General features: G+C 39.8%; 1 protein-coding gene across 2 annotated transcripts in view; it reads left to right on the plus strand.

Annotated features, from left to right (window-relative positions):
- Positions 1-9,229, plus strand: part of ndst3 (N-deacetylase/N-sulfotransferase (heparan glucosaminyl) 3) — a 986,629-nt gene extending 977,400 nt beyond the window's left edge. For both annotated transcript variants that reach the window (XM_073065158.1, XM_073065159.1), the window contains one exon: positions 968-9,229. In XM_073065158.1, the coding sequence (XP_072921259.1) occupies positions 968-1,090 (123 nt within the window). In that variant the 3' untranslated portion in view covers positions 1,091-9,229. The remainder of the gene's footprint in view (positions 1-967) is intronic.
- Positions 9,230-26,468: the final 17,239 nt, after the last annotated feature.

Consider the following 26,468-nt stretch of genomic DNA (forward strand, 5'->3'; position numbering starts at 1 on the left):
AAGTGGAATTCCATGCAAGTAGCCACAGCAAAACACCAAGAAAATGTGCATTTTTTATCAAGTTCACCTAAAACTTCCCAAGAGACCATTTTCAATATTGTTTAACAATCCTGAATATATATAACAGCAGTCTGTTTCTCATCAGTTTGAGATATCTTCAGAAATTCGTTCATACATATTGTATAGAGATGAAAAAGATAAATATTTATTTGTAGGTCAGAACACTTAATGCATATATGTTGATTTTCTCTCTGCTCTGAATTGAATGTACCAGTCATTGTTATCCTCTACCAAAATACGTACTTTACATTACTCTTGTGTCCACCAGAGTAATGAGTTACAGCATGTCCACTGAAGAGAAACACAACTGAATGGATGCAGTACTCTTTTTGGGGCATTGTTAGATCAGCTTTACATGGTTCCCATTCATATCGCTTTTAATGCATTGATTAATCTTACTGCTAGCCAGGGCCATGTTTGAACCTCTGCAAATTTATCAGATCTTTGCATACTATGCATGAGTTATAAATTTGATTATCCCCATGCTTCTGTAATATTATGAGTGATTTTCATATTTTGTATTGATTGGCAAATTGTTTTATTATTGTCACATGTACCAAAGTGCAGGCCATCTATACAGGTTATTAGAATTATGATATCGAAGGCAGAGCTGTGGTCGATAGATAGTAGAGTATGATCTATGGTTGGAGTACTACCTGCCACTATCCAACCCCTAATCCGTACTGAAGCCTTTGTTTAGGTAATGCATTGCAATTGCCAAGGTTTTCTGGAGCCTTATGACCTAAATAACATTTGATGGAATTGAAGCATTAAAGCTTTTAACTACGTGTAATTCAAATAATACATCTTTAGGTTGGGGATATTTGATTTGAGTGCTTTGTACCTAAAAATAAACGCTGGTTCTGTTTTAATGTACTTAATTGTGTTCTTTTATTCCTCCTTGCAGTCCCGAACATTCCTCTCACGATACTACAAAGACCACAACATTGAACTGTCCAAGCTGTTCTACAAACTGGGTCTGCCATTGCCAACTTGGCTGAGGGAAGAACTTCAAAAAGTGATGAGATAGTTGTTGTTGGAAAACTGGAAGCAATTTTCCTATTATCAGTCTCAACACACTGCATCCAGTACCCCAGTAGTCCTTCCTCCCAAACTTGGAGTGACTGCCAAAAATAAGCAACTTTCTACTATACCTCTACAAACCGAAAATATTCTTTAATCTTTCCATATGCTGGCATGTGGTATTGCAAAGCTGACAGCACATGAGGAAATGTGGGCTAACAGCCTATGGCTGAATTACATGTTTTACTGATAAAGTTTAGTTTGGGCCCCAAACCTGCTCTACCCAACCCTGTCTTAAGATTGAGTGAGTTATTGTAAAGACAGAAAATTGTGACTCATTTTGTAAATGAAACCTGTGCAGTGCTGGTTAACTGTCTGGTATCTGCAGTGAAAAAAAAATTGCACTATGTTACTTTTACTGCCATGCATTTAAATTAATCTAAAATCCATAACTTGGTCATTATAAACTTGTGCTTTTGAAACACTGAAGTGTCCAATCATTTTGGGTTTGGTCATAATGAGAGTTTAAAATGATTATTCACGGCATAGTTCGCTTGCAGAATAGTGTTCTTCCTCAGAAACTGTTTGACATACACTCATATAAACAACTGAGAGGGAAGTGCATCATTACTGTATTCAAATTTCTCATTTGGGAATATTGTTCATTAACACAGACATTAATAAAGATTACTCCCTCCAAACTGAAACTCCCATTAAACATGAGATGACACAAAAGAAGGGTAGACATACAGGCTCCCATGCTGCTTTATTCAATGAAATCTATTCCTTCTCAGTCATAGCAGAAATATTGCTAAGCAAGTGAATACCAAACATGTAACAACAGGATAGGAGCTGCTCTGTTAGACAGGTAATTCTACTGAATGTCCAGGCTCTCTCCATCTTACACACACACACACACACACACACACACACACACACACACACACACACACACACACACACACACACACACACACACACACACACACACACACACACACACACACACACACACACACACACACACACACACACACACACACACACTTACCATCCATTCCATTTGCCCCTACCACGTCTCTTTTACATAAGCGATGTGAGCTTGAGCTCACAGGAAAGCAAAATATTCTGCATAAGAGATTTCTGGTTCACACCAGAAGGATGAAAATATACACAAGAATTTTACTTTGTCCTAAGATTCTTGCTTGCTAAAGTAGGTAGATCAGCTAAGAACAATTGATGTGAAATTAAGTTTATTGGAGGTCATTTGTGCTTGGTGAATTGATTGAGGTCATGCATTTCATTGACCCGAAATAAGCGCTGTATGATCCACACAAATTTCAGAATCAGCTTTTGTTTTGTGTTGGTAGTACTCTGCTCTTTGGACAAGAGGAATGTGAGGTCAAACGCCATTTTGGAACTCAAGCATTGAAAGCTCCCATGGTGCAGTCAGGAAGTCCTCCACTGTCTTTTCAAATGCAGTATTATGTCAAGATCCCTTCTGCACTCTCAGGTGGACTATAAAGGGCTAAATGCACTATTCAAACATGTACTAGGGCAATAGCCTTCCTTTCCTGGCCATTATTTATCTTCAAAATCACTGAAACTAGTCGCCATGTTTCCTCAGTGTACACTTCAAAAATGACTGCAAGGTGCTTTGGAGAAGTTATTAATAGATACAATCCTTTTTCATTTGTTCCCGAGATGCCAATGCACAAGAGAGACATTGAAGAGGAACATCAGGTGGTGCAGCTTATCAGCAAAGGTCAGCAGTAGCAGCTTAGAGGGCAAGTGCAACTAAAAGAAACAACACTGGGAATAACAGTGCTGAACTGCAGCCACATGTGCCTCCAGTTCCAAAAGTCAATCAAAGAGGAATGCACATAAACATTAACCCTAAAGCATAATATAGTTTAAGCCAAGTGCTGCTGCTCCCCACTGAGGAAATGTCCTCCGTTAATCTTTTGTCATCATGTGTGTAGGAACAGGAACTCTCACAGTGACTTCATGGCAGCAACAGTGTTCTGGCTGTTGGAAGTGGTCCTTATGAAAACTGGGAAGTTAAAAGAGGAAACACGAAGAAATCTTCAGATGCTGGAAATTCAAGAAAAATTTAGTTAAAAGAGGAGCTGGCCACTGTGGTTGCTGTACCCTTGAGCGTAAGTGAAACAGGAGCAAAGTAAAATCTACTCCTGTTACTCCTTCTCTGTTACTCTTGTTCAAATTATGATCCAAAGCACTATTCGGTGAGTGCAGACACGGACTGTGATGCCACCTGATTGGTAGCCCTAAGCAATGTTAATGATAAAACAGAGATCCTGTGGCATGACTTTTTGAAGTTACTCTGTTTCTAGCCTCTTATAAACAAACACCAATGGTGAAAGCCACAGGAATAATCAACAGCATTGAAAATAGATGTACACTGAACCGTAGGCACTGAATCCCAATGATACAATGTGCTCTTATGATGTCAGTTATGTACATAATTGATGAGTAAGAGATGTCAAGTTGCAATACTGTTACAGCTTGTGGCATAGGAAAATAACTGCTAAATTAATCTAATTCAGTCTCTAAAATTAGTTTACAAGATGCAACGATTAATAGCACAGAAGCAAATAAGATGAAATCCTTTTCAATTCAAATAAATACGTGTGGACAGTTACTGGGTAAGAAATAGAAGCTACAGTCAAAATGTTACTGAGACAAAAATTGGCTTGTCATTGAAAATAGAAATCCTATTTTATGTTTGTTTACATTGTCCTCACGTGTTCCACACTAGGTACTGGTGCAAGTTTATCTTTTTCTCTGAAGCACTCTTTATTCTGTTATCAAAAGCAATTTTGTGACATTGGCAAAATGTTATAATACATTTGATTAGTGAAGGAATACAATCAACACTTTGTTTATGTTGGTTGTCAAGAACGATTGCTACAAAAAGTCCTCACCTCTTTTAGCATTAGGTCATGTGGCACGTGTTTTCTTGGCTGCAACAATGTTTATAGAGGGATTCTGAGAGCAGTTAGTCACAGTTTGGAGAATCTTTGTCCTCAACTACAGCCAAGATGATTTTTTTTTACACTGATAAGATGGATTCTAGTGATTTTGTACACCGATAAGATGGGGTCTGGATTTACTAAAAATCAAAGTTTAAAATGCCAGGATTTCTTCTGAAGTTGTTTTCTTGCTCTTTTCAAGTCACCAATTTTAAGCATTTGCAATTACATTTTAACATTGAAAACTGGCCATAAACTCCCCACATTTGCAGCTTTTCCAGGTGAATGTTTATCTTTTGCCGGTGCCCAGTGAACACTTGGCATTAAGTGCTGTCCTGCTCCCAATGAGCTCATCCCTGTGTAGCAGCAAGTCCTGGAACCATGGCCGTGCTGTCACATGACAGTGGAAGAGGAGGGGTGGGGCCAGGGGATGATCTTGCCATGAAACAAGTAAAGGAAACTTAATCCAGCTGGTTAAGACTGACTTTTAGTTTAGCCATTATAAGATCTTTCACAAGCTTTCAATAATTCTGGAAATATCAGCCATCCGGATCCACTAAAATACTCAAACAAAATTAATTGTCAGGAGAGAACTGCTGACTTCCATGTTCACATGAGGATCCAAAGCATAATAGCACTGATATGGAAAAATGCCAACAGATAGATGTGGAACTGCTGGCATTTTCCAGCAAGTTCTGGGCCAATAAAAACTCATTAATGGTCATCTTTGACCAGTTCTCTAATCCGCAAAGAGAGTTATAATCCCTGCGGTGGGCATGAGGCACTGATATGCACCAGCTGTAGTAAATTTCACCTGTTAAAAATCCTGATTAAAATGGCATAGAAGTGTTGCTTACAACTTTTCAGCCTTGCAGTGGACAGGGGACTTTGACACTAGAGCAAGGTTATAAAAAAATGATGCCCATTAAATCCAGGTTTAGGAAACACAACAGAATGGAACTACCCTGAGCTGGCAGTGGAGCTTTATTAATATTATCATATTTATTATTGCTTAAGAACTGAGCCTTCTAATTTTTGTCCATCCATTCCTTTTTACACTGTTAATATAATTAATTCAGTTTAATTTGCCACTTCATTCACATTGAATGATTAAGATTTGGAGAATTTTCTCAGGTTTTGAATAATGATAATTGCTAGTTTCACAGTGTGGATCAGTTGATAAATAGGGAGCACTAAAGGAACAGTTTCCATTAGCAGTGAAAATTCATTGTATTTTATTGAAAAAATAGAAATAATTGTTACTGATTGAAGGTCTTACTGCAGCTTACTTTTATATAGTGCCATTGGTGTAAAAATATTACAATGTTCTTAACTAAAGCAGTTTTAGGAGACTCAGTGAAGTGCTGGTAGGAAATACATGGGGAGTGTAATTGCTCTATCTGAACTGCCTTTTTGTGAACATGCCTTCCTGTTTGGCATTTGGCTACCAGAATGAATCCTATTGTTCCCATTTGCATTCTGTCAATCTGATCAGAGAGATAAATCTTCCACCTGGTTACCAGCTCGACCTCTCTCACAATTCAGTGTAAAAGTCCAGCTCATGTGTGCTCTAAAGCTGTTAGCCGCACCTTACGTAATGTGCTGTTGGACACCCCTCCAATGTGTCATTGAACTCTCATGGGAGTCCAACAGGACAATGCGTTTTTGTGAAGATTCTCCATCTCTGGCAGGAAGGTCTCCCTTCTGGCCTTCTGCCAGGCTTAGCTGGTGTAAGTACAGTAGCCCATTGAAATGACTGGGAAGGAATGGCTGCTATGAAAATGGTAAGTGCAGCTTGAGTTTAATTTGCTTAGTTCAAATTTATTTACTTGGTTATAAGTGTGTGGATTTTTGGTATATAAACTTTTTAAATTTTAACAATTTAGATTTTTAAAGATATTTGTCTGTTTAATTCTTCCTGGAAATGTTTGCAAATCTCAAAGGCAAACTATTCAATTTCACTGACAACTTTGATGGCTGGTAAACCCTGGGCAGGGCCTCACCAGATGCTGAGGGCTCTCAGGGAATGTTGCCGACTACTTACATACAGGAAGAGGATCTGTGCTGAGCCACGCCAATCTGATATTCCAGGAGGAGGAAGCTAGTGGTTTCACAGTCACTGGAAAATCTGTGTCCCATTCCAAAATGAGAGCCTTAGTAATGTTACCAAGAGTGAAATGATATATTTCAGCATCACAACATACATTGGTGAGGACTGAGAACAACCTCAATGTTCAATCCTCATTCATGAGCTACTCTTTAAAAGCCTCTGTCCTGGAAATTCAGTGGGATTGGACTGCCAGTTCTTTCTCTCTCTCAATGCCTTTAGACTTGAGTCAGTCACAGATATCAAGCTTCTTCTATTCCTCATCACCACAATATGGCTTTTCTATCCCACCCCCCCCCCCCACCGTCATGCACTCCTCAGTAAGTGAACTAAGTAAGGGTAGCTAACCATTCAGCTCCTCGAGCTTTCTCTGTCATTCCGTTTGATCACTTAGTGCTGTCTTTGAAAGTGGGTGCACATGGATTGATAACAGCCATTCTCAGTCTGGAAATTCAACCAGAAACATTTGGTATGGATCATACTTACACATTCTCTGTGCGTGAAATGAAAGTCACTCTTTGTGCAATGCACATTTTGGGCCATCTGTCGTATGCATATCCAATACCTGACTTCTTAGATACTACATCCCAGTACTCACCTTGTACTCTGAAAAACCTCTGCCTCTCTAACTATCAACTTCACCCTCTTGCCATTCACCGCACCGCTCCCAACACCTCTGGTCCCAAACGTCTGATTGTCCAACATCTTGGTCACTATTCCCTGAATTTTAAACATGTGAAATTCTGCAGATTCTGGAAATCCAAAGCCACACAGACATAAAATGCTGGAGCAACTCAGCAAATCGGGATCAATGGAAATGAATAGATAGTTGGCATTTCGGGCCGACAACCTTCTTCAGGACTAAGAAGGAAGGGAGAAGATCTCTAAATGTTAAAGTGGAGGCAATAGTCCCCATTCACTCCCACAAGCTAAAGATTTGCAGCACTCCTCCACCAACCCATCTCTGTCTAAACCTCCAGAATAACATCCCACCCCAAGTCCTGACTTGAGACTTTGATAGCCAGCTGTCTCTTCCCCGGCCTCAATCACAGATACTGTGGTTTCTCACAGTGGATCCACAGTGTATAAAGGTAAACATGCAAATCTTGTTTAGTATCAGTAATAGGTAGTTGAGTTTGAGCCATTTCCGCCATTCAGTTAAATCATGTCTAGTCTCCAGAGCTGCATTTGTTCCATTTATCTTAGTACCATTACCTAACAGTGTCTTGTTGATCTTTGTAATAAATATTTCATGTAATCTGCCATCTACAGCTTCAGCTTTTCTGTGCAAAAATGTTCTTTGCTTGAAAATGTGCCTCCTGATCTCAACCCGAATGGGCAATCGTTTGATTCAATTATGCTTTCCTATCCTAGATATTTCTTCTTGTGACCTCATATTTTAACAATTCAGACCAATTTCATTAAAATAAATTTTTCTTGTGTCTTCTCCAAGAACAACCTTTCTTTCCGAGGACAAAATACAGCAGCTTTTAGAATTCTAAAATATAGCATACCAAAAAAATCAAAACCTTTTAAGTTTTCAGTAGACTGTGAGACAAGTACTTGCCTTTTCTATTTACATATTCTTCCTGATGTCTAGCACTTAAAGGCAGTACCCAAACTTATGAACGAGGCTTGTACCACTGAGGCATTTCCACCTCAGCCGTGAATACTTTTGGACACTGTTAAAAAGAGCAGTTTATAGAAAAGGAGCTAAATCATGAAGTCTATGATCCAAGCATGTGTTTCAGGTCTGAAGGCTATTAGTGGAAAGAAGTTCAGAGATAGTGATATCCACCATATTTTGGTCCTGGAGTTAACAGGATGCTAAGACACTCCCCATAAGGAATGGCAATTTATGGGATTTCCCAAGAGTTCTCAGGATAAAGCTTTTGAATTGTACGTCTTTAATCTACATGTTCATAATGCAGGGTTTTTAGTTTCAATGTCACAAGGGTTATCCGGGTATCTCACATTTTGTTACTTTTACAAAGTATTTCTTATTTTTACTGAATAAATTTTAATCTACCGTTAGCAAATTGTCTCCTGTGATACACCTTAGTTTAAAATGGCTACAGATATGAAAAATCTCAGGACACTGGGTGACATGATCTGCACATCACCAAACATTGGCCGAAACAGATGTATTCATTTCTAATAGCACAGTTTACTGGTATTGGTATGGCATTTTGAGATAAGTATGAAGCAACCTCCAGGTATAAAATGTCAGAGCTAAATATGAGTGGATACAAAATAACTAGAAGTGGATGATAACTCCTTCTGGTGTAAAAGAAGGGTTAAATTATTTGTCCATCTAACTCTGAAAGCAGAACATAGTTGCTGAGTGCAAATCCATGATTTGAAGCTGCAAATCTTTCTACACATTCCAAACTTAATCATTGTGCGCAAATAATGGAACAATGGACTCAATTCTGTCTCAAATTATTCATGCATACAGGTAGCGGTGTCACACTCATTTTTATAACAGTTACTTACATTTGTTTATTTTTTCAACCCTTTTGAATCCAACCTCATCTGAATCTGAAGAGAAAATAATCCAAAGGAATTGGTATTTTGATTCATCTTTAATTGCTTGTAAATGCCTTATTCTGTTGCTGTCCATTAAAACATTGGACACAATTATTAAACATTTTATTGAACAAATTGATTAATTCCATCACTTTCATTCCCTAAGATTTGTTCCCCAAGTCTACACTTTGCATTTTGTTTGGTTAGAGTATTCTAGCTTTGAGCTATGTCATCAATGTTATCTCAAGGCAGTAGATATTCTGGCATAGTGTTTGATTTACAGAAATGTACTGTATATAAAAATGTGTATTTGCAGTCATGTCTGTGTGCTGGAGGAGTTGGGATAAAATTAAAATGTACTATTGAGACCATCAGTGTAGCACAAATAGGTGTCTATGTACATTAGACTATCTGGAAGTCAATTCTGGTAATCTTGGTTTGTGTACTACAGTTTAATAACCTGTATCTAGTTTGATAAACAGCCTGTGTAAAATAAATAAATCAATGGTTTAATTTGATTCATTGCTTCCTAATTCATCTGCCAGTTTCTTGAAAGGTTTTTACAATGTTGGATTTTCATATCAACATAGCTCGAATGCACATTGTATAATTTGCTTGAATGATGCTATTCCAATCTACAGCTCTCTAATCACCTTGTGGATTTATTTGGTGAAGCATTGAGCATTATCAAGCAGAAACTTCCATCATTAATCTCAGTGCCTCTGATGCTCTGAGGGAAAATTGAACTGGACTCCATTGAATAAGAACCGTTAGAGGCTGTGCTAAGAAACCCTGTGTAATTGAATAGGCTGCTTAAGTCCACTGTATTGTGTTTAATATTCATGTAAAGCCCATAAAAAAGCAAAGCACTGGGACTTAGAGGGAAGGAAAGATGTTCAAAATAAATTTCAAAGTAATTTCATTATCAAATTACATATATGTCACCTTATACAATGCTGCGATTCATTTTCTTGTGGGCATACACAATAAATCCAAGAAACACAATAGAATCAATGAAAGACTGTGCCCAACAGGACAGATAAACAACCAATGTGCCAAAGATAACAAACTGTGCAAATACAAAAGAGAAAATTGTAAATAAATAAGGAATAAATATCAGGAACATGAAGAATCCTTGAAAGCGAGTCCATAGGTTGTGAGAACAGTTCAGTGATGGGGCAAGTGAAGTTATCCTCTTTGGTTCAAGAGCCTGATAGCTGAATGCTAATAACCGTTCCTGAGCCTGGTGGGTCCTGAGACTCTCCTGCCTTCTTCCCATTGGCAGCAGCAAGAAGAGAGCATGGTCTGTATGGTGGGGTCCTTGATGATGGATGCTGCACTCTGTATACATGTGTTCAATGGTGGGGAGGGCTTTACCTGTGATGGACTGGGCCATATTCACTTTGTTCTGTAGGATTCTCCGTTCAAAGGCTTTGGTGTTTCCATACCATGTTGTGATGCAACCAATCAGTCTATTCTCCACCACACGTGCACAGAGGTTTGTCGAGGTTATACATGTCATGCTGAATCTTTGCAAACTTCTAAGGAAGTAGAGGTGTTGCTGAGCGTCTCCACCTCTGATCCCCCAATGAGGACTGGCTCCTGGACCTCAAGTTTTGTTCTCCTGAAGTCAATAATCAGCTTCTTGGTCTTGCTAACATTGAGTGAGAGGTTGTTGTTGTGGCACTACTCAGGCAGATTTACAATTTCCATAAGACTCTTTAAGACATAGGAGCGGAATTAGGACATATAGCCCATATGTCTATTCCGCCATTCAGCCATGGCTGATCCTTTCTTCCCCTCCTTAATCCCATTTCCTGCCCTTCTCCCCTTAACTTTTGATGCCATGTCCAATCAAGAACCTATCAATCTCTGCCTTAAGTACACCCAATGACTTGGCCTCCACAGCTGAAGTGGCAACAAATTTCACAAATTCACCACCTTCTGGCTAAAGAAATTTCTCTGCATCTCTTTTAAATGGATGCCCCTCTATCCTGAGGCTGTACCCTCTTGTCCTAGACTCTCCCACCATTGGAAGCATCCTTTCCACATCTACTCTGTCTGGGCCTTTCAACATTGGAAAGGTTTCAATGAGATTCCCTCTCATCCTTCTGCATTCCAGCAAGTACAGACCCAGAGCCATCAAACGTTCCTCGTATGATAACCCTTTCATTCCTGGACTCATCCTTGTGAACCTCCTCTGGACTCTCTCCAATGCCAGCACATCTTTTCTATGATGAGGAGCCCAAAACTGTACGCAGTATTCAAGGTGAGGCCTCACCAGTGCCTTATAAAGCCTCAGCATCACATCCTTGCTCCTGTATTCTAGACCTCTTGAAATGAATGCTAACGTGGCATTTGCCTTCCTCACCACTAACTCAACCTGCAAGTTAACCTTCAGGGTGTTCTGCACAGTTTCCCTCCTGTATGGTGATTTGTCACCACCTTTGATTAATGTGTCAAGTAAGATTTGTAACAAATAAAGTTCCCTTGATCTGTCACTTGAGGATGGATCTACAGGCCTAAATAAGTGCAGATAATGGGGATAGTAGTTACAGGAACACCTCTCAGGAATATTTAATCAAGCCATTTTATTAAATGCTAGCTCAGAAAATGACCGAGAGTAAAATGAAGATAACCCTATGGTACATAGAATATCTGGCAATTTGTGACTCGAGCTGTAGGGCAGATGCTGCAACCTTGTTAGCTGAGAGCTGAGGGGAAGCAATTGGAATTGATGGTAAGTAAATATGCAGTGTATGTCGGCATCTTGTGGAACTTCAGGTCAGACTTAATGAGATGCATCTCATTGCTGTACGTCAGTGAAGGGAAGGATTATCTGGATATTTTATTGCAGAAGGCAGTCACTTTGTTTAAATACTGTAGAACTGCTGAGTTAAGTGATAGAATATGACAGCTATGGATGAGACAGGTATAGTATCCAGGATGTAGTGCTCAGCCATAAATAGAAATAGGAGATATGGTTATAAATTGATCAAGCCTGCAAATTAAATAATCCAGGATATTTAACTTTTTGAAGAGATAGACAAAATGAAAGGGGTGTTGGTGTAGCTCTTAAGATAAAGACAGTAGGGAGGAAGGAACTTTGCTCAGAAAATCAAGAAGTGAAAGCAATTTGGGTGCAGCTATTACACAGCATAGGGTAGATATCAATGGTGGGAGTTGTCCACTGTGTTCTGGACAGTATTGGTAAGGTAGAGCTTGGTATTGTTCAGGGAATTAAAGGTTCATATAACAAGGGTAATGTAAAATAATTTCAGACTTCATCCACAGTAAGCTACTGCGAGCTCAGTTTCAACATTTAAAAGAAGTTTGGATAAGTACATGGATGGCAGGTTCGGAAGACTATGGTCCAGATGCAGGTTGATCGGAATAGACAGTTTAAATGGTTCAGCACAGACTAGATCTGTGCTGTACTTCTCTATGATTCCATAACTCTGTACATGGACACATTAAATTAGTAATAGACCAGAGGATGAATTTATCAGGGCTATAAGCAGTGTTCTCTTTAATCCCCATGAGAGGACAAGATATTTTAGATCTTCTGCTATAAAATGAGAAAGGGTCAAATAATGATCTGGTAGTTATGAGGCCTTTATGAAACAGTATTCAAAATATGGCAGAATTTTACATAAAGATTGATAATAATTTAGTTTATTCTGAAACCAGTCTTACATCTGAAGAAAGCAAAATGGAGGCAAGGTAATGTTTAAAGGTTCAATGGTTCTATTTAATATCAGAGAATTTGCACAATGTACAACCTGAAATTCTTACTCTCCACTGGCATTCATGAAACAGAAGAAAAATCACCAAGCATGAAGGACAGAATAAAAACATAAGAACCTCAAAGCCCCTTCCCCACACACCAGCAGCAGCAAAAACATCAACCCCCACCCACCTCCACATACCACAGCACCCACCATTCTCCAAGCAAGCAAAGCAAAGAGACCATGACTTGCAGTTCAACAAAAACTATTGTTCACCTGACAATGTGACTTGCCACAAGCCTTCCACAGTGAGAGGGAGACAAGTAGCTTAATGTTTCGATGTTACAGTCTGATGCACCACTTTTATTTTGAGTTTCCCCAACTTGAGAATGGACAGCAAACTCACACTTGCCATTGAGAGAGAGACTGATCACCCGAGTGCAGAAGCTTTCGACAGCCACATCCGCAGTTTAGATGTCCTGGTCTCCCACTACGTTTTAGTTCACTACACTTGTGAGAAATCGGGTCCTTCAGGATGCTCCTGAGATATCGAAAACGGCCGGTCAGCAAGCTCCAAGAACAGGAACCCACCACCGTGAAGAATCAGTGTTTGAGGGCAGCTGTAGATCACGGACTCCAACAGGACCTCAGCTACCTTGAAGAAGAAAGAAGAGGTATGTAATGGTTAAAATAGTGGTATTTACAGAGCCAATTCAGCCGCTGTCTGCAAGGAGTTTGCATGTTTTCTCCATGACCGTATGGGGTTCCTCTGGCTGCTCTGTTTTTCTCTCACATTCCAAAGACAAGCAGGTTAGAAGAGTAATCGGTGGTACGAGTGTAAATGGGTGGTTGGGCTAATTGGGCCGGGATGGCCTGTTACTGTACTATATCTCTAAACGAAAAATAAATAAATCAATAAATACTACAAAGACATAAGGCACAGGATGGCCAAAGTTTAGGAACTACACTACAAGGTATAACAGTATACCAAAAAATGGCAGACTTTCTAAAGAGCTAATAATAGATTATATAAGTCACTATAAGGAAAAAAATGCAGCACTAAAAGTAGTCCAGTTGTAACTTTCAAGAGGAGTTGAAGACAGATTAGAGTAAAGGAAGAGGTATATAACATAAATTAAAATGCAGTGGGCCAGAGAATTAGGAGAAGTTCAGAATTCAAGAAAGGTGGAGCAAAGCATTGATAAGAAGAGAGCAAATTGAATATGAATGAGAAACACGGTAACAGATTGGAAAAGCTTCTGTGGTTTTGCAGGAAGGGAAAGATTAGTGAACAATGACTTGTGTCCCTTATAGACTGAGATCAGAGAACTTATATTTAGAAAAACTGAAGTTATAAAGGAATTAAGCAAGCTGTTTGTGTCTGTATTCATGGAAAAAATTCAAAATCCCTGCAGTCCTAGGGCTAATGGAGAAGTTCAAAAATGGCATTTGTAGAAATAATTTAGTTTTAGCAAGATCAATAGAACTGAAGATTTTTTTTAAATTCCAGGAATTGATGATTTGATTCATTTTGTTTTGAAAGAGATGCCTCTTGAGATAATGTCATCTGGCAAAATTCTGTACATTTCAGTTGTATCCCACAGATTGCAAGCAAACATAATCCCATATTGAAAAGACATAACGAAAGAAAATGGGAAGGTCTGTGCCACCCAGACTGACATCAGGAATAGGAAGAACATTCAAATCTATTATTAAAGAAGTGGAAACAAACTATTTAGAAAATAATATTTGAATTAAGCAGGAGTAACTTGGAGTTATGCTCAAGAAATAATGATTTAAAAATCTGTTGTAATTTCTTAAATAACTGGTGATTATGGTTTTGTATGTTTGGATTTACTGAAGTTCAGTGAAAGTATTTATCAAATTCAGAGAGCATAGTATTAGGAGTAATAGACTGGCACAGACTGAGGGTTGACTGACAGACAAAACCATGAGTAAGAATACAGCAATTATTTCTGAGTTAGAGCCTATCACTAATGGGATTATGCTGGTTCTTTTGCTGGATGGATCATTTTGATGAGATCAAGTGTAATATATCCAAGTCTGAAGATAATAGAAACTTAAGTTGCAGTGTATGTAATGAGTAGCTTGCTGAGATTTAGAGGCATAGAGTAATATTGCACAGAAACAGGCCAATTCCTCCATGCTGATCAAACTGCCTATCTAAGCTCGTCTTGTTTCCCTGCATTGGTCTATGCAGGAAAATTTGCTTAGTCTTTGCCGATGAATTGATTTAAACTCACTGCAGGAACTTATGTCTGACAGATAATAATGCCAAGATCCTTTGAAATGTTTACATGAGCAATGACAGTCCATCTCAGAGACCTAGAAAATGTGTACTTCTTCTGAGGAATATGCAATCTGGCTTAGTGATTGAGAAGTCAGAAGACTCAGCATATGGCTAAATAAGTGATGGGGCAAGGAAAGGTACTCTAAGGGGCATTAACAGCTAGTACTGGCACAGCTGATGGTAGAGGATTCTTCGTTATGAACGGGAATGGGATATAGATTCATCAGAAAGTGAGATGGCAAAGCCTTGAAGTGGGTAAGAGGTTTACAAGAAGTGAACAATGTGAAAAAATGGAAAGAATAGTACAGAGCAGAATAAATTAAGGGAGGTTATTAAAGGGAAGGGTGCCAGAACTGGGGGTCATCCATCTTGTAAAGACAATGGCAACCATTTCTGTAGAAAAATTTGTCAAGAACAATCATGGTCAAGACCATGATCGCCCATGTTATACGACACCGCATGTATTGACGAGGATGATTAATTGGAAGGTAGTAACTGAAGTTAGAGACAGGAATGTAAAAATAAATTGACAACAGCTATTAAAACCAAATTCCACTGTACATTATACAATGGACTAGAAGTATTATATGTATATTTCAAGGTACACTACAGGTTTCACTACAAATAATTAGGATATTGGCTTACACAATTACGAATAGATAGACAGGGGAAAAGTTGTACTTGTTACAAATAACATAAAAAATGACACTGCCAACACTGAGGCAAATATTGAATCCTAGAGAAGAGAGACAGCACATAAGTAGGAGTTCAGTAATACTGAAAGGGATGGCCTTACTAGACATCCAAAAGTGGATGGGATCTGTAGGAATAAGTTAAATATGTGGTAAGGTTTGCTGTTCTCCAGAATTATTTGACCGGAAGAAATGGAGTGGATTAGCTAGAATGTATTCAGAGTACTTCTAACAAAGTGTGTGAGAATTGCAACAAGGGAGAATTTGGTTCTGAATCTAATAAAGAAGAATGAATCTGAGCAGATAAAAGAGTTGAAAAGATCGAAACATCCAGGCAACAGTGACATTAATATAGCCAGAATCAAAATCAGTATCAGGATTATTTAGTCACATGTGATGTGACTAAATTTATACTGATTGTGAAGTGATGCCATTTTCAGGATTGTTTCTTGTACTTACTGCTTCTGACAACACCACCTTTATAGAAAATTGCAGTCATGTGTAGAGCCCTTAAACACAGCTCATACTGCAATCTGTGTCTTATGTATTTGTCTGCACACCCTACAAATGGATTTTGCTGGATGTTAACTTGTCAATAGAGCACATATGCCACACTGGCAAGTAGGATAGAATGAGAAAGAATCAACAGCAACTAAACATGAGTAAATCATTCTGCATCAGTAAGACAACTTCTCAACCCACTTTTGCATCCTTTCAATGTCCCACTGTAACCTCTGACAGCCCTCCACACTATCCACAACATCTCCAACCTTTGTTTCATCAGTAAATTTACTAACCTATCCCTCCACTTCCTCATCCAGGTCATTTATAAAAATTACAAAGAGTAAGGGTCCCAGAACAGATACCTGAGGCACACCACTGGTCACTGACTTCCATGCAGAATATGACCCATCTACAACCACTCTTTGCCTTCTGTGGGCAAGCCAGTTCTGGATCCACAAAGCAATGTCCCCTTGAACCCCATGCCTCCTTACTTTCTTAGTAAGCCTTGCATGGGGTACCTTATCAAATGCCTTGCTGAAATCCATAAACACTACATCTACTGCTCTACCTTCATCAATGTGTTTAGACACATCCTCAAAAATTTAAAACAATCTCAGAAGGCACGACCTGCCATTGACAAAGCCATGCTGACTATTCCTAATCATATTATGCCTCGCCAAATGTTCATAAATCCTGCCTCTCAGGATCTTCTCCATCAACTTACCAACCATTGAAGTAAGACTCACTGGTCTATAATTTTCTGGGCTATCTCTACTCGCTTTCTTGAATAAGGGAACAACATCTGCAACCCTCCAATCCTCCGGAACCTCTCCCATCCCCTTAAGCTCCTTCCTGCTAGATTTATAATCTTCTAGATCTCTATCATTACCTAGTTTTTTTGAACCTTTCGTAAACTTTTCTTTTCTTCTTGACTCGATTTAGAACAGCCTTTGTACACCATGATTCTCGTACCCTACCACCCTTTCCCTGTCTCATTGGAATGTACCTATGCAGAACTCCACACAAAAATCTACTGAACATTTGCCACATTTCTGCCATACATTTCCCTGAGAACATCTGTACCCAAGTTATGCTTCCAAGTTCCTGCCTGATAGCTTCATATTTCCCTTTACTCCATTTGAACTGCTTTCCTAACTTGTCTGTTCCTATCAGTCTCCAATGCTATGGTAAAGGAGATAGAATTGTGATCACTATCTCCAAAATGCTCTCCCACTGAGAGATCTGACACCTGACCAGGTTCATTTCCCAATACCAGATCAAGTACAGCCCCTCCTCTTGCAGGCTTATCTACATATTGTGTCAACACACCTAACAAACTCAACCCCATCTAAATCTCTTGCTCTAGGGAGATGCCAATCAATATTTGGGAAATTAAAATCTCCTACCATGACAACCCTGTTATTATTGAACCTTTCCAGAATCTGTTCATCTATCTGCTCCTCGATGTCCCTGGTACTATTGGGTGTCTATAAAAAACTCCCAGTAGAGTTTCTGACCCCTTCCTGTTTCTAACTTCCACCCACAGAGACACAGTAGACAATCCCTCCATGACTTTCTCCTTTTCTGCAGCCGTGACACAACCTCTGATCAACAGTGCCATTCCCCCACTTATTTTGCCCCCTTCTCTGTCCTTTCTGAAACATCTAAAGCCTGGCACTCTAAGTAACCTTTCCTGCCCCTGCACCATCCAAGTCTCTGTAGTGGCCACAACATCATAGCTCCAAGTACTGATCCACCCTCTAAGCTCATCTGCTTTGTTCATGATGTTTCTTGCATTAAAATAGACACATCTCAAACTATTGGTCTGAGAGTATCTTTTCACTATCAGCTGCCTATCCTCCCTTTCACACTGTCTCCAAGCTTTCACTATTTGTGAGCCAACCGCCTCTTCGTCTGTTTCTTCAGTTCAGTTCCCAACCCCCAGTTGTTCTAATTTAAACTCTTCCCAATAGCCTTAGTAAACCTCCCGGCCAGTTGATGAAAAGTTAACTCCACATACACCCCTAGATCTGTGTCATGGGCAAATGTTTTTACAACATTATACCCTCAGTGACCACTTTATACGGTACACCTGTACACCCATCCATTGATGCAAATATATAATCAGATAGTCATGTTGCAGAAACCCAATGCAGGCATGGCCACCAGGTTCAGTTGTTCTTCAGAGCAAACATCAGAATGGGAAGAAATGTAATTTAAGTGACTTTGAACATGGAATGATCACTGCGCCAGGTTGAGTATCTCAGAAACAGCTCATCTCCTGGGATTTCCATGCACAATAGTCTCTACAGCTTACAGAGAATGGTGCAGAAAAGAACAAACATCCAATGAGTGGCAGTTAGAACATAGCCAGGAACAGGCCATTCAGCCCGCAACGTTGTACCGAAGCAGCTAAAAAGTAAATCAAAAAACACCCCAGCATTAATCCCTCCTACCTACACAATGTCCATAACCCTCCATCTTCCTCACATCCATGTTCTTATCTAAACATCTCTTAAAAGCCTCTAATGTATTTGCCTCTACCATCATACTGGGCAGCGCATTCCAGGCATCCAACACTCTAAGTCAAAAAATTTACCCTTCACATCCTTCTCACCTTTGATGCATGCCATCTGGTATTAGACATTTGTAACCTGAGAAAAAATACTCCCTGTCTACTATATCTATGCCTCTCATAAACTTATAAACCTCTATCAGATCTCCCCTCAGATTCCATCACTCCAGAGAAAAGAGCCCAAGTTTGTCCGGCCTCTCGTGATAGCACATGCCCTCTAAACCAGGCAGCATCCCTGGTAAACCTTTTCTGCACCCTCTCCAAACCCTCAACATCCTTCCCACAGTGGTGTGACCAGAATTGTCTATGGGTAAAAATGTCTTATTATTGAGAGAGGTCAGAGGAGAATGACCAGACTGGCCCAAGGTGACCATGCATTACACCAGTGGCATCTCTGAACACACAACACATCATACGTTGAACCTACAGTAGCAGAAGAGATCACTGGATTCCACTTCTGAATCTATCAGGTGGCTACTGAGTGTATTCCTCTCATACCAATGCCCACTGCACACAATACTCCAAATTAGGCCTCACCAGCGTCTTGTACAACTTCAACATAACATCCCATTGCTTGGACTCAATACTTTGATATACGAAGGTCAATGTGCCAAAAGCTTTCATAATGACCCTATCTACCTGTGATGCAACTTTCAATGAATTATAAACCTGTATTCGCAGATCACTTTGACCTACCACATTCCTCAGTGTCCCACCATTCACCGTTGGTTCTACCAAAGTGAAACACCTTGCACTTGTCTGCATTGAATTCCAACTGCCATTTTTCCACTGGTCCAGATCCCACTGCAAGCCATGATAGGCTTCCTCGCTGTCTGCTAAACCCCCATTCTTGGTGTCATCTGCAAATTTGCTGATACAGTCAAACATATTATTGTCCATGTTGTAGATATAGATGACAAACAACAATGGACCCAGCACTGATCCCTGTGACATTCCACTAGCCACAGGCTTCCAGCCAGAGAGGCAACCATCTACTACCACTCTCTGGCTTCACTCACAAAGTCAATGTCTGCACTTCCTGCACTAGTGTAAAAAATCATCTGTAAATTCAGTAGGAGGCATTAGCGATTATCAAAATAAAAACAGGACTTGCTGGAAATCTGAAATAAAAACAAAATGAAATGGTGAAATTACTCAGCAGGTCAGAAAAAGAAAGCACTAAAATTTCAAGCTTGATACTCTGTCAGAATTGGGAAAGAATAAAAACAAAATGAGAATTAGGTTCAGAGTTCAAAGTAAATTATTTATCAGCAAAGTACATGCTGTATACGTCACCATTTACTTAACTGAGATCCATTTTCTTGCGAGCATTCACAATAAATACGAAGAAACAGGATAGAATCAATGAACAACTGCACACAAGAATGGACAAACAACCAATGTGCAAAAGGCAACCAGTTGTGTAAATACTAAAAAGAAAATAACAAATTATAATAAATAAATAATATTGAGAATATGGGTTGTAGAGCCCTTGAAAATGCGTCAATAGGTTGTAGAATCAATTCAGTGATGCAGTGAGTGAAGGTATCCACTCTGGTTCAGGAGCCTAATGGCTGAGGGGTAATAACCGTTCCTGAACCTGGTGTGTGGGACCTAGTTCCTACCTGATGGCAGCAGCAAGAAGAGAGCATGCTCTGGACACTGGGGATCCTTGATAATAAATGCTGTTTTCCTGCATCAGTGTTCCATGTAGATGTACTCAGAGGTGGGGAGCCCTTCACCCGTGATGGATTGGGCTATATCCTTTATGTTTTGTAGGTTTTTCCACTCAAGGGCATTGATGTATTCATACTTGGCCATGATGCAACTCTCCACCATGCATCTATCGAAGGTTGTCAAGGCTTTAGATGACATGCTGAATCTTCCGAGACTTCTAAGAAAGTAGAGACACTGCTGGGCCTTCTTTGTAATTGAACATGTGCTGAACCTATGACAAATCCTTTGAAATGATAATGCCCAGGAATTTAAAGTTGCTGACCCTCTCCACGTCTGATCCCCTGATGGGGACTGGCTCGTGGACCTCCAGTTTCCTTGTCCTGAGGTCAATAATCAGCTCTTTGGTTTTGCTGATGTTGAGTGACAGGTTGTTGTTGTGGCACCACTTAAACAGATTTTCAATCTCTCTCCTACATGCTGATTCCTCACCACCTTTGATTCAGCCAATAACTGTGGTGTCACCAGCAAATTAAATATGGCATTGAGGCTGTACTTATCCTCACAGTCATAGTTATAAAGTGAGTAGAGTGCGGGACTAAGCAGACAGCCTTGTGATGCGCCTGTGCTGATTATATGTTATTTTTAATTGACATGTTTTAGATGTTGCAAGTAATAATATATATTTTTAAGTGAACCATGTATGTTTAGAGGAAACACAGGGATCAGGCATTTGTGAGTTAACAGGGAATGTGGGAATGGGGCAAGGTGACTGGAAATGGAAGGTCGGATAGGGGGCTTTATGAGTTAGAAGGGAGTGCAGGAAGCATTCTCAGTGAATAGAGTCATAGAATACTGCTGCACAGAAACAGCCCTTTGGTCTACTTAGTCTGTGACAAATTGTTAATCTGCCTAGTCCCATTGACCTCCATACCCCTCCCCTCCATGTACCTATCCAAATTTCTCTTAAATGTTGAAATTGAACTCATATCCACCATTCCACACTGTCAGCTGATTCTACACTCTTACCATCCTCTGAATGAATATGTTTGCCCTCATCTTCCCCTTAAATATTTTACCTTTCACCCTTAACACACTACCTTTAGTTTTCATCTCATCCAACCTTAGTGGAAAGTGTTTGCTTGCCCTATCTATCTATCTTGCCTTATTTACCCTAGCTATATCCCTGTCGAATCTCCACTCATTCTTCTACGCTCTAGGGAATGAAGTCCTAACCTATTCAACCTTTCCCTATAACTCAGGTCCTGGCAACATACTTGTAAATGTTCTCTTCACTCTTTGAGTCTTATTGATATCCTATGCTTGTCTACATTAAATGCCATTTTTCAGCCCAGTTTTCCATCTGATCCAAATCCCACTGCAAGTGTTGATAGTCTTCCTTGCGGTCCACTACACCACCACTACACCAAATCTGTTGATCCAGTTAACCCCATTATCATCCTGATCATCGATATAGATGACAAACAACACTGCTCCCTGCCGCACTCCACTACTCACAGGCCTCCAGTCAGAAAGGCAACCGTCAACTATCACTCTCTTTTGTGAAGCCAATCTACAAGCTCAGCTTGAATACCGAGCAACTGAAACTTCTTGACCAACTTCCCATGCAGGACCTTGTCAAAGGCCTTGCTAATACCTATGTAATCAGTTTCCACTGCATTGTCTTCATCAACTATTCTAGTAACTTCCTTGAAAAACTCTATGAGATTAGTTAGACATAACCCACCATGCACAAAACTATGTGGACTTTCCCTAATTACTTCCTGTCTATCCAAATACTTATGTATCTTGTCCCTTAGAATAACTTCCCATTACTTGATGTCAGGATTACTGGCCTATCATTTCCTGATTTATTCTTAGAGCCCTTGTTAAGCCATGGAACAACATTAGCTATCCTCCAATCCTCCCCCACCTCACCCACGGCAAAGGGCATTTAAAATATCTCTGCTAGGGCCATTGCAATTTCTACACGGTGTCCAAGGGAACACCTTGTCAGACCCTGGGGAATTAGACAGCAAACACTTCTTCCTCTTTAATCTGTATAGGGTCCATGACCTCTCTGCTTTTTTCCCTCACTTCCGTAGATCGTATCCATTTCCCAAGTAAATACAGATGCAAAAAAAATCCACTTAAGTTCTCCCCCATCTGTTTCGATTCCATGCATAGATTGCCACTCTGATCTTCCAGGGGACCAATTTTGTCCATTGCTATACCTTTACTCTTAATATACAGTATCTGTAGAAGCTCTTGGAATTATCCTTCACCTTGTTTGCTAGAGCAACCTAATGCCTACTTTCAGCCCTCCTAATTTCCTCCTTGTGTTCTCTTGCATTCCTTACACTCCTCAAGTAGCTCATTTGCTCCTTCCTGCCAATACCTGCTATGGACTTCCTCCATCTTCTTAACCAGGGGCTTATTGGAAAGTGAAGGTGGTAAAGTTCACAGGCTCATCATAGGCTGAAGCACCGAGACTTCTGAATCTTTGGACAAAAGATTATCAAAATGTTACTATCTAAGCATCAATATGGATGTTAAAGTGAAATGCTTACTGAGACTACCCATCAGTGCACTGAAACAAGCACAGAAAACATTATTCCTAATGAACAGTTGGGAGGAAACATGGCAAAAAGTTAATTCAGAATCACCCAGAAGTTATAAGGATTTATACAGCATTTGTCAGACTGCATTTGGAATATTATACAGAATTTTGAGTCCCATAGAAAAGATGTGCTGACCCTGGAGACGTGGTTAACAAGTATCATCCCTGGCTTAATGTAGGCGGAGTGTTTGATGTCGAGAGGCAAGGGAGATGAGGGAAATACTTTAAAAAAAATTAAACTACCAAAGAACATACAGTAATCTTTCAAATATTCTACAGTAACATAAATCAATAAAGTAAAATCACGATGAGATTAAAAGTTCCAACAGGTAAAATCCCAGATAATCCCAGTGACAAGGCAGCAATATTAAATAATTATTTTGTTTTGGTATTGTCCAGGAACCTGAATGAGGTTGTCTTGACAGAATTGAGATTAGAAATCGTAGTACAGCATTTCAGCTAAAAAGAAGCACCATATTAAGCAAACATCAAACTAAAAAATGATATAAGTCCCTGGTCTAGGCAGATTGCATCCATACTGTTTAAATGAATCTAAGAAAGAGACTGCAGAGGTTCAACTCCACAAAACAGTTCATTGGAAAAAGCTGAAACATCAGGAGTTAGTTGGATAGTTAATTTTATGTTTATTGTATATTTAAGAAGCAAGTTAAAACTTGTCCACAGTGCAATCAGTTGGACATCAATGAAGTGACAGGAAAGATAATGGAACTACCACAAAATGATAAAATCAGATGAAACACCCTGAAACTTCAAGAAGGAAAGAATTGCTTCATAGACAACTATTTTGTTTAAGTTAGTCTATTACTTGTTCAAAGGTAACACAGCTGCTGCAATATGAGTGGATTTGCAAAAGCTGTCCGGAACTCTAAGTCGGCACAGTCAGACAAAATCATGATCTGCTTATACTGCATCCTTCTGGTAGTGCCCCTTTCCCACCACACTAACCCTTCACTAAAGTAGCACCCAATAAGATTCACTCCACAACCAACTGCTGCAGATGCTTTTTCAAAGGACACTTCACAGTGTCCAAAGTAATTTGCAGCACAAAACCAAATTTCAGGGCCTTGAGAAAGGGAAAACCCCCAATTAATGTTATACAGGATGTGTTGAGGTAGAGTCATGTATAATAATGCATTACTGCTGGCTGCATGGCAAAAGCTCGAGACCACAAAACATCATCAAAATCTGCAAATACTTGAAATCTGAAATAACAGCAGAAATGGTGGAGAGAGAAAATGTTAACATTCAGGTCAAAGAGACTTCATTAGATCCTATTCTGAATAAGAGTATTCAAGCTGAAATATTAAATCTGTTTCCCTCCCCACATAAACTAATCAAAGATGGTGACAAATCGGCATATAGGAATGAGATTGAAACTCTGGCTGGGTGGTGGCACAACAACCTCTCACTCAATGTCAGGGAAACCACGGAGCTAGTTATTGACTGCAGGAGGAGGAATCTGAAGGTCCATGAGCCATTGTTGGGGTATCAGAGGTGAAGAAGTTAGCAATTTTAAATTTCTGTACGTTTCAGAGGATCTGTCCTGAGTCCAGCACATAAGTGTCATTACAACAAAAGCCCAGCAGCACAGACAGACAGACATACTTTATTGATCCCGAGGGAAATTGGGTTTCATTACAGTTGCACCAACCAAGAATAGAGTAGAAATATAGCAAAATAAAACCAGAAGCACCTCTACTTTCTTAGAAGTTTGTGAAGATTCAGCATGCCATCTAAAACTGTGACAGACCTATAGATGAGTGGTTGAGAGTATATTGACTGGTTGCATCACAATCTGATATGGGAACACCATTGCCGTTGAATGGCATGCCTACAAAAGTAATAGATAGAGCCCAGTCCATCATGGGTAACCCCTCCCCACTACTGAGCACAACGATATGGAGTGCTGTCACTGGAAGGCCATATCCATCATCAAGGACCCCCATTATCCAGGCCAAGCTCTCTTCTTGCTGCTACCATCAGAAAGGAGACACAGGAGCCTCAGGATCCATGTCAACTGCTTCAGGAATAGTTCTTAGCCCTCAACCATAAGGCTTTTGAACCATCTCTGAGTCAGGCATTCGACACTTCCTTGATGCTTTATTATCATTATTATTAATATTTCTCTTTTTCTTTCTTTTTGTATTTGCGCAGTTGTTGCTTTTACACATTGGTTGTTGTCTGTCCCATTGATTCTTTAGAGTTTCTTGTATTTATTGTGGATGCCCACAAGAAAAAGAATCTCAGGATTGTATATGGTTTATATATATGTACTTTGATAATAAATTTTCTTTGAACTTTGAATGTTTTGGTCTGATTTGCTGAGTATTTCCAGTATTCTTTGTTTTTATGAGAACAAGACAATTAGGGCTCGATAAGGGAAGCAGACGTGGACAGTCAGAGTAAGTTCTAGAACAGTGCTCTTCAAAAATACAATCATTATTAGAATAACTTTTAGTAAGTCAGTGATTTTAGAGCATAAAATATTCTTCCCTTCATGCATTGAAGGATCAGAGCTCTCAGTAACACACACAAAATGCTGCAGGATCTCAGCAGGTCAGACAGCATCTACGGAAAAGAGCACAGTCGACGTTTCAGGCCGAGACCCTTCATCAGGACTGAAAAAAAAAGTCAGAGTAAGAAGGTGAGGGAAGGGGAGGAAGGGGGTAGAATACCATGGAAGAAAGGGAAGGGAGAGAAGCATCAGAGGGAGTTGATGGGAATGTAAGGAGATAAGAGAGAGAGGGAAATGAGAATAGGGAATAGTGAATGAGAGAGTGGAGCAATTGCCAGAATTTCGAAAAATCAATGTTCATGCTGTCAGGTTGGAGGCTACCCACACAGAATATAAGATGTTGCTCCTGTAACCTGAGCATGGCCTCATCATGGCGATAGAGGAGGTCATGAATTGACATAATGAAATGGAAATGGGAAGTAGAAATGAAATGGGTGATACACCTCAGGTTGTTGTGGGAATTGAGAGAAGAGGTCGCTGGAGCATTAGCTATGATCTTTGAATCCTCTTTGGCTGCAGGGGAAGTGCTGGAGGACTGGAGAATGGCAAATGTAGTTCCCTCGTTTAAAAAAGGTAATAGGGAGAAACCTGGGAACTATAGACCGGTGAGTCTTACATCGGTGGTATGCAAACTACTGGAAAGGATTCTTAAGGATAGGATCTACAAGCATTTGGAGAAGTACTCATGGATAGTCAACATGGCTTTGTGAAAGGAAGATTGTGCCTCACGAGCCTGATTGAGTTTTTTAAAGAGGTAACAAAAGAAATTGATGAGGGTAGGGCAGTGGATGTGGTCTACATGGACTTTAGTAAAGCATTTGACAAGGTCCCTCATGAAAGACTCATCCAGAAAGTCATGAGGCATGGGATAAGTGGAAACTTGGCTGTTTGGATAAAAAATTGGCTTAAAGGAAGAAAGCAGAGGGTAGTTATGGAATGAAAATATTCTGCCTGGAGGCTGGTGACTAGTGCAGTGCCACAGGGATCTGTCCTGGGACCCCTGCTATTTGTGATTTTTATAAATGACCTGGATGTAGAGGTGGAAGGATGGGTGAGTAAGTTTGCGGATGACACGAAGATTGGAGGAGTTGTGGATGGAGCTGCAGGTTGTCGAAG

The sequence above is a fragment of the Hemitrygon akajei genome, chromosome 13, assembly GCF_048418815.1.
Source record: "Hemitrygon akajei chromosome 13, sHemAka1.3, whole genome shotgun sequence".
Taxonomy (NCBI): domain Eukaryota; kingdom Metazoa; phylum Chordata; class Chondrichthyes; order Myliobatiformes; family Dasyatidae; genus Hemitrygon; species Hemitrygon akajei.